At 26.2% G+C, this 15808-nt stretch overlaps 1 protein-coding gene across 1 annotated transcript in view; it reads left to right on the top strand.

The window, feature by feature from the left end:
* Positions 1-2130: 2130 nt before the first annotated feature.
* LOC129987857 (casein kinase I) overlaps positions 2131-15808 on the top strand; it is a 64526-nt gene continuing 50848 nt past the window's right edge. Inside the window, exons 1-2 of the mRNA XM_056095817.1 lie at positions 2131-2404; positions 8712-8818. Coding sequence (XP_055951792.1) covers positions 2279-2404; positions 8712-8818 — 233 coding nt within the window. The 5' untranslated portion in view covers positions 2131-2278. The remainder of the gene's footprint in view (positions 2405-8711; positions 8819-15808) is intronic.

The raw sequence follows: 15808 nt of genomic DNA on the forward strand, positions 1-15808 counted from the left end.
CTTTTAGCTAAAAAAAATAGTTTATGACCAAATTTTAGCGAAGTGGCCAAATGTGACGCGAACAGCGGCAATAGTGTAACGGTAGCAAAAGCGTCACCGAAAAATTGCCACCCTCGCAAGGCGCCAAATAACTTCATATCAAAGTTAAGCTAAAAAAAAATTTTGTAGTTATTTTTGATGATTTCTAAATATATTTTTATGTTTGTTTGATGTTCATAACATTCCCATGTCATATCGGGTGGAGGCTAAACTTAAGTTTAAAGCTAATTTTTCCCTCTTGGATGTTATGCCACGGACAACGCTGTGTGAATATTGCTAGTAATTTATAAAACGAATGAAAGTGCAATTTTTGGAATGGCACTTTATGAGTAATTAAAAGTGGATCCAATAAAATAACATTGGAACAAAATTATGGAACATGAAAGAAATGTCAAAAGTTTTCCATCAAGCCAGTAAAAAAGATGTAGAGGGAAACTGAAAAAAATACATACATCTGATTTCAAATTGAATGAAAAATTTTGATATCTGCTTTCAATTCATTAAATATATCTTATTGAAATCCTTCCTTTCAATAAAGAGTCCGATATGTTTTGGGTGTATGTCAGGATCAGATGTCGTTGTCGTTATTTGCTTAAATTGCGGCCAGTACAAAGATAAACCTTTTGTTGCTTTTAAAAGTAGTATTGTTCTAATTAGAGCAAACAACATTTCTGAGAATTTCCATAAATATTATCAGATTCCCAGGTAATATTCATTTTTTACGACACTAAAAGAGTTTTTACTGGTGCAGACTGCATATATTTCATAAACTAAGAAACATAATGATTCCATGCTAATTAGATAGCTTCTATGATCTCCTTCAAAAAATAAAAATGTGATAAGACAAACTATACAGTTATCAAGGACAGGACATTTATTTTAGGAAGTTTAGAAATGAAGAGGAGAAATGACTCAAGAATTATAAATAATTATCTGCTTGGTATTTCCAGCTTAACAAAGCAAATTACAAACAATTAAAAATAAAATATTTTTTCATTTGTACAGTTTCATTTTTTTAAAAATTGATAACCTCTTTGACTAATGCCAAACATCTATTTTGCTTTTCCCACAACACATCCTCCAATTTTTTACATTGTTTTGAATAAAATATTTCTGGGCACGGATTCTGCCCGAAAACAACTAATAAAAGGATTTTAGGTTTTAAGGAGCATTTCAGGTTTTAAGCATGCTATGTAGTAGATTGCTAAGAAATTCACAGTAACTAACAATACAGAAAAACTCTAAGACAGCACTTGTCAGGCACTCATGAAATATTCTTTAATTAGCTCTAAATATTGGGCTGATTTTAAAAATAAATATATTTAGAACTTATATATTTTAATATATCAAGAATTTATATCTTTCCTTTTATACGAGTGTAAATTTGAGTCAAAAGATTGAATAATTGCCCTTGAACAGCATTTTCAAATTAGTTTCGATTCTTATAAAGAAAAATGTTGGATCTTTATTTTTGACAATTTTTTTATCTATTAGATTTTTATGCGATTAATTTAAAAGAATATCAACTTATAATATTCTGATTCCAGCTGAAAAAATGTAATGAAATATTAACTTACATTTATGCATAACTAAAAAAAAAAGAAAGAGATGATATATCAATTGAAACAGTTTTTTCATATATATATATATAGTTAAAATTCCAAATCGTAAAAAAAAAAAATTAATTTCTACAATTTTTTAAAAAATAGTTTAAAAATATAGAAATAAAAATCAAACTTCAATTTTATTAGTATCTTCGAATGTAAAACTGAAAAGCTAATTATCTTTCTTGTTGAAAGACAAAACCGGAAACGACATTAGTATACCGGATATTTGATTCTCAAGCATGTGAACAAAAATTATTATCTTAAACACAATTCATATGCTGCTTTATTAAAAGCTTTTATAGATTCTAAAAAATATTATTTAAATAAAAAATATTTTTTCTTTACATACCGTATTAAACTGAGAACCATTTACTTTGTGCCCTTAATTTTTGTGGGCCGATTTGATTTTGTAACGAACTGTCAACCGTTTCATAGTTTTCGTTTTTATGTAATCTCTATCCTTGTTACTATCTATCTGCTCTGCAGCTTGCCCAAAATTTTCTTGACGTCACTTTGCAAAATGTTGGAGAAGTATGCGTAGGTCGCGAATGCCTACGATTTGTAACATCAAAGTTTATAAATTGTGATTTGAAAACGGTATAATTAGTCCAGTTAATTAATATTAGTACATAATGGCAAGCGCAAGTAGCTCTTCGAGATCTGAGTTTATTGTGGGTGTGAAATATCGATTAGTGCGTAAAATAGGAAGTGGGTCCTTCGGAGATATATATTTAGGAATCAACATCACAAGTGGCGAGGTAATTTTATTTGTTGCATCTACTTCTTAGTAAAAATGTAAAAAATTTTCTTTATAAAATTCGTTAGTTGCATGCTGCTTTAAGTTGCTTCTTACGGTGTACTGTATAGTAAACAAAGAAGCCCTTCACCGTAATCCGTTTCTATGTTGCTGCAGCATTTTTTTTTTTTTTTTCCTTGTTTCATTTCATCACCAGTTTTACTAATTTTTTTTATATCACCTGCAGGAGAATTTTTTTTTTTCAAAAGAAGTTTTTTGGTTATATAAATAAAAGTTCCACTTTAAAATCTTTGTAAAAATATACGAATTCTTTGTTTACTGGTACAACGAAGTATTCGTTCCATTGTGTGCTATGTGAATATCAGTTGTTACTTGGGTATTTTGACTCATCGTGAATGACTAATATGCATGCTGAATTTCAGAATATAAATATCCATTTGGCATATTATTGTTGTTTCAAAATTTATCATCTTCATTCTTTTAGTTGGAAGTTTGAATCACAATTATTTAATAATGTTTTATTTTGTTAAAGTTTTATCCGATTTCCTGGAATCAATTCAATATGATTTTTATTTAAATGACAGCATTTTGAAATTACTTGTATATTGCATGTATATGATAAAGTTAGGAATAATTACCTTCAGTGACTATACAAATTCGTATGCTTATCAGTATTTCCCCTGCTAAATTATCTAAAATCCATTTAAATTTATTGAATATATACTGCATCATGTATTCAAAATAGTTTGGATCTTACAACCCATTTAGTAAGTCAACATTCAATTTTTTCTACATAATTATGTGAAAATTTTAAAGTATATTGAATTAATATTTTTCTTTTAGTTTATAATTTCATGAAATTCTAAATACTTTTCTGAAGTGTTTATTGTTTTCACTTTCATTTCATTTTGTGGAATCATTTTTTTCTGATATTTTTTCAATAAAGCTGATATTATTTAAAATAAAATTAATAATGATTAGATATTTATCTGCTTGAATAAACATGGTAGGAAAGTTGTAACATCTAGGGATTATTTTTAAAATACAATTCTTCCAATTACAAAAGGGAGTTGCGTATTTTTATATTTAGTATTTTCTGTAATTAATATCAGTTACATGAATTAATATGATTGAATAAATATTAATTGTGAATGAAAGGCAATTTTAATATTAAATATCTTTCAAATTTCATAAATAATTTTTTTTCTGTTGAATTTGAAGGCATGAATGAAGGAATTTTCAGTTGAACAGATTTGATCATTCCTTTCTGTAATGGGGGAAAAAAAATTAAATAACTTTAAAAAAATCATGAATTATAAAATAATTTATAAGGTAAAAGAAGTTGATATGCTGCTTAGTTTTTCAATGTTTTTGAGGTTTATTTGAGAGTCCTGGGTTTTTATTTTGAAATTTTGAGTGCAAATATCAGATAGGATCCCTTCCAACAAATATATAAAGAGGATACGTAAATATTTTTGATACAAGAATGGAATACATACTACAATTATTTTAATGAAAATGAATAATGATAATAATACATAATAAAATTTAATGTATTAGACATTAATATTTATAATGTTCATTATCTGCCAATAAACAAAATTTATTGCACATATTTAACAATGATTAAACTTATAATAAATTCATTATGTTCCTATTAAAAGATGATCCATCAGCATTAACAATTGGAAGAGTTAAAAATGATATAAGGAATAATGACTTCTTTCCATGTTAAAACTATTCTGATCACTAAGCTGATTCTAAATCTATTCTGATCACATTTTTAATATTGAGGACCATGATTTTTTTTTTGTAAGAAGTTTCTATTGATTAAAAACTCTTGGAAATAAAACTTCATTTCATTATATTAGTTTCTGATTTTATTATTAGATAGTTTAATGCTGGGTATCCATTAATACCTCGTTTGTCAGACCTTGCAAAAGCTATTGTCAAAATCAGAAACTAATTTATAAGTTCACTTCATTAGTGTGCAATATTTGTTAAAAGCAATTGATTTTTATTTCTTGTAAAGGATATTGTGACTATCAGTTTCATAGGTATTAGAAATTAGTTCATCATCAGATAGCAAACTGTGCCCTTAAGTGTGTAGAAAATTATTAGGATGATGTAAACAGCCTTCTTTAAAATTTCCCAAAATTTGTAATTATATATATAGAATAACATTATTATTTTACAATAAATAATAAATCTATTATAAAATATTTTATCAACATATGATAAATAGCTGTTTTTCATTAAATTTCTTTGCAATTGAAATTACCATAATTTTATTATTTTCTAATTGTGAGATGTAAAAAAGTTATTAACCAGAGATAGATCATATATAAAGAATGAAAAATCATAGATACAAGAGAAAGTAAATGATATTTTTTGTGATTAGAGTAAAAAGGTAACTATGAAAGCAGTACTTTTATATGTAGCTAAAATTATATGTTCAAAACTTTATTATTTTTACATTTACCTAAATGTGGATTCACATGTATCTGAATTGTTCTGTATCATACAGATTTTTTTTTCTTTCATTGTATCAGTTTTTTTTTTGAAAAAAAAAAAATATTCTCTCTTTGAAAGAATCTTATTGTCAAAATCATTTTAATTTTCAATAACAGGCAATCTTCAGCTTTCAATCTGACCTCTAGGAATGCAAGTCTGTTATTTTAATGTATATGCATCTTTATTATGGTATTTACGATATAAATGGAAGATATTTTTATGTAATGGATATAAAGACAATGTTATCATTAAAATATAAATGCAACTTCAGTAGAAAAAAAGTTATATTTTAAAGTACAGTTTAATTTTTCATAATAATGCATAATTTAGAAGTTTTTTAAATTTATAAATTTAATTCTATTCTGATCGTTTTCTCTGTTACATGTTTATTTAAAATTCATTCTAAAGTAGCTCATATGAAATGTTAAAAAAAAAAAAAAAACTATGCTTATCGTAATTCTGCAGATTTTGTAATTTGCACTTCCCCTTAAATATACTATTCTTGTTAATCAGATAAAACCAGTAAATTTAAATATCATTATCTTACAAAAATGTTTCTTATATAATGGTATTTTGAGGTTTAATGTTTTCCAATCATATTGGGAATTTATAAGATTCTTATTATGATGGAAAGTATTTAGCCATTCTGAAATTTAAAATGATTAGAAAGATCAGATCATAAAAATTTACATTTGGTTATTGAATTCTTCTTGGAACATAATAATTCAAATATATAATATTTTTTTTTCTTTCCCTGTCCCTCTTATTCATAAATATTGTTTATAAACCAAGTTAAGGCCAATTTTTAATTACAGATTTATAAGGCTATATATTCTGAATATTATTAAAATATATTCTTTGCACAAATTTCATTATAATTTGTGGAAAGTTATAGCTTGTAACATTTTGAATGAGAATATTAATAATTTATACTAATACATGAATCTGTTAATACTAAGGTAAAATGATATCCTTAAAGTAAGTAATATGAGAAGTAAATTGGATATAATAAATTTCATGGTATTAATAAGTTTTTAAAAATTCTTGCCGGATAATTAAACCTATTTCAGTTTACTTAAAAAAATATGAAGTAATGAAAAAGACTTAAAGAAAAACTTTGGTAAATTTTCATTACTGTTTTTTTAATAAATTTTAATTACATTCTCATGCATATCAATTTGGGGAAACTTAAAAAAAACCCAAAAAAACAACGTAGTTTTCAATAAATTCTATAGATAGTAAATAATACATTTGTGAATTTCTGTAGGAATGGAATGAAGATGGGGTTTGTATACATTCTTCAGGGTTATATTATATATTGGATTTGTAGTTATTTAAATTATCATCTTTTCTGAAATATTAATCCCTCTCCCTTATTTATTTAATAAAAGAAAAAAATTAGAAAACAATGTATATTTAATGCATATCTGTGGTAAAGAATTAAAAATTTTGTTTTCCTGGTTAATCAGGAATATCTTGTTTTTGGTTTATAAACTTGGCTTATGTTTGTCTGAAAAATCTGAAAAAAACATTAATTTATTTCATTACTTAAAATATAAAGATTAAAACAAGGACAAGAAAACTGATTTAAAAATATTACTGATTAATAAGCAGAAATGTAGGTAATTGTAAGAGGAAATATCTTAACAATTTTCCTGTTATATAAGTTTAAATTTCGTAGTAGCTTTATTCTGGGCAAATAGTTTTTGACTAGTTCTGCAGCTCCAACAAGAACATAATTTAAAATTATGTTGCAAATTTTAAATTATTTTGTTGAGTCATTTAGCATTGTGCAATTTTTTTAATGTAATTGTTACTGTTTTTGAGATATTAGGAAAATTGATTACTTTTAGTGAAATCCATTATTATCATTATCCATTATTATGATCTAAAGGAACAAATTTTAAAATTCAAGTAATATAATCTTTTAAAAAATGAAGAAGTAATTGACAGATTATGAATATGTTGCGATATTGCTGTAAATTGCGACAGTGCATATAATAATTCTTCTTTTAATAAATTCAACCTGGAAAAAAGAATTTAAAATTTGATGATAGTTTAGATTGCTTTTAAAGTATGGATTCATTTGTATAATAAACTTTGTTTTTAAAGTGTGGATTCTTTTCTATAATAAACTTGAAAGATATAGCAATTGGAAACATTAAATATTATAGAATTGATTTTAATATTTCCATTGAGATTTCAGATAGCTAAGTGAAATAAGAATTAAAGAAAATTATTTTTTCTAATTGTTAGAAAAGACACAGACACTGCAGAATTACTGCATACAAAATACTTCTCACTGTCTAAATTAATGGTTAAATTTATTTAATGTATGTAATATTTAAATTCATCAACTGCCAGTGCAATTTTCCTGTTATAGTTTTTATTCTTCAAAGAAAATGTGAACAAAAAGTGTACCTTTTTTTTCAGACAGTCGGAACTATTTTTGAAAGGTAGTATTTTTCCTTAGTGATGATTATTCTCTGCTTTACATATTCAATGTTATGAATTTTTTTTTTCATTTCAATTTAAAGAGAATTGAATAGTAAATACTATTTAATTTTTTAATAGTAAATACTATTAAAAAATGCAGTTTGAGATATATTAAAAAGAGACTAAAAACTTCTCTGTTATGAAGTCCAAAATTTTAAATAAGAAAATAATCTATAACCTATACTGAATGAAAATTAATTTTTTGTATAGATAATTGTTAAATTAATTTCTTTAAGTCTATATTTATTTTAACCTAGCATCTTGATTTAAATCTAGTAATTACAACATCTCCTTGGTTACATTATGCAATTGTTATAATATTAGAATATTTTCAATTCCTTGTTAATTTATGGAATGCTTTGTTTACTTTATCCACCTTTCATTTCAACTGTGTAACTTGTAAACTAAAGTTGTAAAATGATATGTGTATTTTTTTCCCCCCTTCCCATTTGATTACCAGAAAAACCTAATGTAACTTGAGTGGAAGGTTGCTGTTGGTCATTGGATAATCAATTTTTCACCATTTGAATGATTTAATTTTATATAGAAAAGTATAATTTTTTTTTTCTTTTCTTTTTTTTTGCTATATCTTTTCTTGAAAACTAGTTGATTGTTATTTGAAGAATTTGGATTTCAATATGCTTTGAATTAATTTGCTTTCCCCAATGTTTAAAAATTTCTTGTAATTTGCCCTTTTAAGTCTAAAAGAAAGAAAAAGTTTTAAATTGATATTCCATATTTTCTCATTTATGTTAAACAAGCTTGTCTGTAATCTGAATAAATTTAAATTTTATAAGTAATTATAATGCGTTCTAATTTTTTTAATTGTCATTTTATAAAAGAATGCTTGCAACAGGGGTGCAGTAAAAGAATTTATCTGAATTACTTCAAAACTGCATTATAATACTAATTCTTGCTCTTAACTGTTATGTAATATTGTTATTAATATATAATAGGTTTTGAAGTTTCTTTTGGGTATTCTTCCTTGTGAAAGTTGTATTTTTTAAAAATTTGTTCTTGAATATTCTTAAGCTCCTTTTTGATTGAAATGTCATTTGATAGTTAAAGAAATAAAGATACCTTGGTTGATATTTATTTATTAGGGATTTGATTAATTTTAAAACCAATTTAAATTTTATAATTAATGAAATTTTTTATTTTTTATAATTAGTTGGATAATAAATTTGAAGGTGTCTTATATTTAGCATAAAATTAAAATACAGAAACATTTTATTATCTGTGTATAATTTTTAATTTTTTACATATATTAATTTACATGAAGTAAATTTTATTTTTAGGAGGTTGCTGTGAAATTAGAATCAACTAAAGCTCGACATCCACAACTTCTGTATGAAAGCAAATTATATAAAATTCTCCAAGGTGGTGTTGGAATACCTCATGTCAGGTATAGTCAAATTAAAAATTTCAATTTAATTTTTTTTGTTTTATCAGATTTGATAAAAGTTCGTAAAATATAATTGTAAATAACAAATACAAGGCAAAACTTTCAGTAAAGATAATTTGCTTATTTATATAGACATAGGAAATTTTATTTGAGGGAAATTTATAATAATTAATTATTAATGAAAATGTGTTTAATAAATGCATTCAACTTATATTTTTTGCATAAAATTTAAAATTTTGCTTTCATGTTTTGATTAAAAATTGAAAAGAAATAATTAGTTATAAAAGTATTTAGTTAAAAAAAAATCGAAAAGATTGATATTTTCAATATCCCAAGTTCATATGTTTTTTATTACTAATTATTTTCATTCTATAAATTATTTTTCATACCATAAACTAAAATTTAATAACTTAGATGGAAAAAAATTATGAACTACCTTAATTTTCTATATTGTTAGATATCTGTCAATATAGAATATCTTTCATAGATATTCAGTATTATCTAATGTTAAAAATTCATATGTTAGTAGATGCAATACTTTTTTTTATATAAAATAATTTAATTGAATAATACTTATATAGTAGGAAAAGGAAATATATATTTCTTAAAAAAAATTAAAGGATAGTTTTCATTTATAAAAAGAAATATTTTTAAATTTTATTTGGATATATGGTTAAAATAATGCTTTCTGAGTTAAAGCATTCCTCATGATGTAAAATAATTTCTCTTTAAATAATCCCTCACCATTGGTATAACTACAGGAATTTAAAAATCCTGTGTTGCTTAATAATTTTATTTTGGGAGTTATTTCAAGATTTGCTGTATAAACAAATACTGCTTGTTATTAAGACAGGTCATTCCAACAGGGTTACCATGCCATTGGAAGAAGGTGGAGAAACGGGAATTTAAAAATTGACCAAACTCGGAAAATGCAGGGAAATTTGGAATTTTTCTTAGAAACTGCAAAAATGCAGAGAATTTTGATTTACTTAAGTCATTTTTTTTCCTGTCTGAAAAATCGTAGTCCTTCCCCCCCCCCCCACCAAATCGCGATTGTGTAATGCGGAAACTCTCGCCTTTTTCAACTGTATCCCCCTGTTTTTTGTATAGATCTGTCCAATATCGATTTCTGAGAAAGTTTTTCTTTTTTCGATAGAATCTCGGATTGCAACAAATGAGCATGCATGAAACTTCTGCAATTGCATGAAATAATAGAAAAAAAAAAAAAAAAATTCTCTGGTGGAAATTCAGTTTGCGGGGAAACTGCGCGATGGTGTTTAGACTACCATACTTGAGTTTATTGAATGATTTGTTAATCATTTGAGAAATTGTGAGCTTATTCAGAGTCAATTAGGTAATTTTTTAAAAAAATAAAAACAATCTAAAATAAATCCGCATTTAATACAAATTAAACGGGCAAAAAAAATTGATTTTGTTGAAAGGGTTTGAGAAATCCCACAAAATCTATTTGTTGCGTACTGCTCGCTTTGTAAGAAAATAATAAGCCTATGTAATATGGGAAAATTGGCACTTATTAGTCATGCCAAAAAAAAGAGAAACAAAATTGTTTGTTAGTTAAAAGAAAAAGAAAAAAGGCATAGTTAATATTCGACTTTGTATCTAAAGGAATGATGGAGAAGGTGATATGTCGAGTCTGAAAACCTCGAATTTAATGACCGAAAATAACCATTTTTAAACTTCTTAGATCGAAAACAGTCATTTAAAGCTGAATTTACATGGGCAAATTCAGCCGAAATTGATGCCCAAGTACAAAATTGATAAAAATAAATAAATAAAAAATATAATTGATTTGAAATGTTTTCCTTTGTTAAGTAATCATTAAATGATTGGTATCATGATAATAAAAAAAAAGTTTGTTTTATTTCACCTGAGTCCTTAATTTTGTGTAACTTACAATTAAAGAGCGTAAGCGGTAATATATCCCATCCCCCTTAATATATATAAATTTTGGCTTGTTCAATTCTACATAATAAATAAAGAGAATTATTTAATGTAAATCACAAAATTCATTTTATATTAGATTATTTCAAATAATGTTAAATTTTTGTTTCATTACCTTGCATTTTCCATTCCTTAAAAATCATATTGCATTATAATTAGCACATGAGTGCTATTTTGCGTTTCCTTGTATCTTGAATATGCGAACAAGGAAAAACGGGGAATTTCTTTTTCGAGATTTGAGTGGCAACACTGTTCCAAGAAACGGTTATATTGCTTCATCTGTAAACTTGTTTGGAAAGAAAACAATAACTTGTTTAATGAAGTTCATACCTACCTAATAAAGTTCATTTCGTTTTTGATATTGGTTTATGACTTTTTTGAAACCTATGATTCTTTTTTACGAGAAAAACGATTTCAGATCTCAGAAGTGCAAGCCTTAATTATTTAATTACGTTTCTTTCTTTTTGAAGGAGTTTTAATGTTATAGTCAGTTTCCACTTCGAACTTTTTGATTAATATAACCTAATGTGATCCTAATACGTTCAGACATAATTTATATATTGAAACAAAAGTAAGTTTTAAGATATTTATATAATAAAACCCTATTGAAAACGAAAATCGTTTCACGCCTCCCCCCACTTCTATCGCTTTAAGATTCGTTAAAACACGGATAATGTCATTAAACAATTCTTTTACCACTTGCAACTTTATGCATATTACAATTTTGAATTACCATTGGCTGAACTTTAAAATTAAATACAACTTTCATTGTCCTCATGTAAGCATTTATAAATATTGTATACTTACAGGAATATCTTATCCTTCCCATCATATTTTATCGCTTCCCAACAGATTCTAAAGCCCTCCATGCTTTTGCGCATGCGTTAGGATGGGTTTAATTTGGCAATATAGAAGTAAGAGGAAAGGAAGAGATGTTTACATTTAACAATAAATTACGAAAATGACGTACATCCTTCCGTGTGTCACCCCTTAGTGAGATAGAACCGTCGAAAAGTGGTCGTCTCAGAATACTAAAATGAACAGTAAACTATTTCTCAGTTTCATTACAACGTAATGCCTTTTTTCTGATTCGGATGCCAGTTTTCATTTTGCATTTATAGTATTAAAAAACAAACTTAAGGTCGCTTTTGCTTGCTTTTTTTGGGTGAAAAGTTCTTTATTTACTGGTAATTTTTTTAATTTCCCAATAGATGATGTTGAAAGGAAAATAATATCTTCATAACTTAGTAGGAAAAAGTGTACTATAGCACATCTCTTCAACACTTCGATCACAAGCATTTAAAAAACTGTGTGGTAATAGATGGCAATGTTTTTATTACTGCTGTTTTTTATTGAAACTTAATTCATTAGTTTTAATTGAATGCTTATTTATTGATTTTTACATAGTAATAATAAATGCATTAATTATGTCAGGAATTCTTATAAAAGATTTGTTATCGATTAACCGTGGCGTTACCGTTCATTATTATAATTTGTAGTTCCTCGGACTGATTTATTTCATGAATATCAACTGTAGAATATCTCTATTTAAATCTTTAATTCTGCGTTGTAATGAATATTCTTTGGCCATTTCTTATTTTTTTGAGGTACTACGTAATTTGGTTTTTTATTTCGTAAGACATGTTTCCGAAAAAGCTGTTACTGGACTCAGTGAGAGGCTTGGTGGTGGGAAAACAGACAATGGAGGCCAACAACCTGTTCCGGATGGCTAGATTCCTGCAGCGCACATAGGGAAAATTCTTTTTCCGAGTTGGTCGCCCACCGCCAACTCTCCCAGGCGCCACTGGAAATGAAAGTGGAAGTCCCCCTCTACCATGGTGCTATTTCGCTATCTCATTAGAGCATTTCGAAATTTCGAATTTTATAAATAGATCAGGGTTAACGAAGTGCAATTAATGATTGAAGATAGGCTCTAGATTCTGTAATATAGAAGGGAATTGGGAATGTATATATCGAATAAAATATGTTTAAGGGGACGTTGGACTATTAGGAATTTTTCCGAATTATTTACTTAGAGTTATGAAATTTTTTATGCATATGTATTAAGATATAAATACGTCAAATTTCTTTTTAAAAAACTTTTATAAACGAAATATTTAAAAAAATTAAGATATATAAATTTTTATAATTTCAATATATTCCAGACCACTCATTGTTTAATTTTTTATATTATTTTTTCCTTATTACACAGTATAAATTTATTTAGAATAAAACTGTATGATTTTGTAATTCGAATTAAATGCCAATTTTTTAGAAATATTTTTATGCACATTTACTGAATTTTCTTAAGAATTTTGTTTTTCAGAACTAAAATTTACTCTTAAGTATCTAAGAAAATTCGTAATATAAAATGCATACTCTATTTTATTTTAATGTTTAACCGGAATCTTTATTTTCATTTCTATTAAGTTTTCTTAAAAAATTAAGACACCTGGAGCATTTCAAAGATATTTAAATCTAATTACTAAATCATCTTGAGGAAAGTAATTTAAATGTGCATTTTTTTCTATAGGCCTTAGAAATATTCATTTTATTTAACAATATATCTTATAATACTATTTTAGTTAAATATAAACCTATATTTTGGTGAAGAAACGATGAAAATAAAATGTAATGTTTCTATCCATTTTTGCTTATTTCAAAATCCACTGTTCTCTTAACTGCAGAATCTGAGTGAATAAATCAACACCCCATTCTTCCGTAATTAAAATTCTTTGAATGTTCCCTAATTATGATTAGTTTTTTTTAATTATAATAGATAAAAACACGTTATAGTCCCAATTCAATTATTTTATCTATAGCTCCCAAATCTTAGGCGCGCCGATCACAAATCCAAACACACACAAAAATATTGTGCAATAATTCTGAAGTTATCTTGATTTTTTTTTTGTTAAATTTCTGTTAAGTTATTTAGAAACAAATTTTTAATTTATTACAATTTGTTTGAATTCTTCAAATATTTTAGAAGGAAGTATCGATGCCATTTTTTGGGTTATAGGACGTCGCGAAGAAATCCCACTCTGCTTGCGAATACATGCCAGTGATGTTCAAACTTCAATAGGGTTCGCGAAAAGATTATATAATTCTTGGGTTGTCGTGAATCTAAAAAGTTAGAAAATCAAATACGTAGACAAGAAAATATGAGGGGAAAAAAAAGTTATACTTTTTGACCTTAACTCTTGACTTTTTTTCAATTCCTACTATTAGTTCACACTCTCCCTATATATGTTTATATATCTTGTTCCAATTTTCAATCATTAATAAAATACTTCTTATTCATCCACTCAAGTTCAAATACATTTTTTAAAACTTGTAGTGGATGACACTTGATGTTAATACAGTTTTTTCAACTATTAATTCATTAATTATTAAATTTAATTAATTTTTAATACTTTAAATAGAGTTTTAGCAGTTTGTAATGAAAATTGAAATCAACAGGCAGTAGCTCAATCGGTAAAATGCGAGGATTTCAGTATTTTTCACGTGAAGATGAAGAAGGCGAGTTCAGTTCTTACGAAAGTAGAAATTGATTTCAAATTTTTTTATATTACTTTTTTTTTTTTTTTTTTACTTTTTTACAGCTGAAAAATACATTTGCTTTATGCTCGTATGTTTTATTTCTTTCATATATTTTGTATATATAATATATTAATATAAAGTTTTAGGTAATGTTTATAAATTGACCAATAATCACTTGTTTTGGTAAGATAAAAATATAATTTTTAATTATGCCGAGTTTATTTTAAATCGCAAAAATCGTAACGAAATGACATAATGGCTCTAATCTAATATTGCATTCTTTCTGTCTTGATTTCTTAACCTGTTAACCGGGTAATTAACTTATATTCAATTCGTTCTGCATTGGAATATTTCGTCATACCCGGTTAACCATTTAATAACAAATGCCGAAGTAAATTTGATTAAATTTATAATTCGCAAGGAGATAGTTGAAATGATTGTTAATAATATTAAATCTAGAAATCATTTTGTAACAGTTCTAAATGTTTTTTTTCTTCCCGCACAGTGTATTTAAACGGGCCGTATTCTTATATGAAACGTACGATTTCATTTTGCTGCCGTCAGTACTCGAATTTCATCATTCGGAATTAAATACTGGTTTTAAAAGTCGCTTTCAGGTGTATGAATAGATACCGCTGTCCACATGCTTATTGTTTTTACCCAATGCAGCATCTACCTTCAGTTTATTCAAAGCCGGAAGTAGTTCCCGTTGACCTGTAATGTAAATGCCCGCATTTAGGAGCGAAATCGATACATGACTTTTCTCCTCCCCCCCCCCTACTACTTTGCTCAGCTTTTACAGAATAGCCTCGCTTTTTGAAAACTAACAACTCCTGCATGCGATCAAATGTTAATACTTAAAGATTTCCTTTCAGCTGCCTACACCTGTGGGAATTCAGTTGGCGGCTTGACCTCTTTTAACGGACTCTTTATTACCAAGTTGATAAAAGGAAAACTTCTGCCTTTTAGTAATGCATATCGTATGCCAAATTTAAGTAGTAGATGGTCCACAAAGGAAATCTTCCAAAATTTTAATTAGATTTTCAATCACATGATCGTCGCGCCCGTGTCATACTGGCATCGTATATAGCTGAATTAAATCATTCGTAGATGCTATAATTCGATAAAAAAAAAAAAAAAAGATTTAGCACAATCCACGAATGCTTCATGTATTCTAAAGACTCTTATTTAAAGCAGTATAACACCATTTTTTTTAAATGAAAGGTACCACTTAAATAAATAAATAAATAAAATTGCAAAGAAATTAGGAGGTTAATTTAAAAGTAAGTAATTTTTTTATCATTAATTTGGAGCATGTAAAAACACATAAAATTTTTACACCATTTTAAAATTTAAAATAAATGCTTATCAGTCAATATTTATCATTACATTCCTGTACATTTTTTTTTCTGTAACTTTAATAAATTTTTCAAAATATTTTTTAAGTATATTTCATCCCAATAATTTTTATTGTTTTAGTAATTGCGC

The sequence above is a fragment of the Argiope bruennichi genome, chromosome 10 (assembly GCF_947563725.1).
Source record: "Argiope bruennichi chromosome 10, qqArgBrue1.1, whole genome shotgun sequence".
Taxonomy (NCBI): domain Eukaryota; kingdom Metazoa; phylum Arthropoda; class Arachnida; order Araneae; family Araneidae; genus Argiope; species Argiope bruennichi.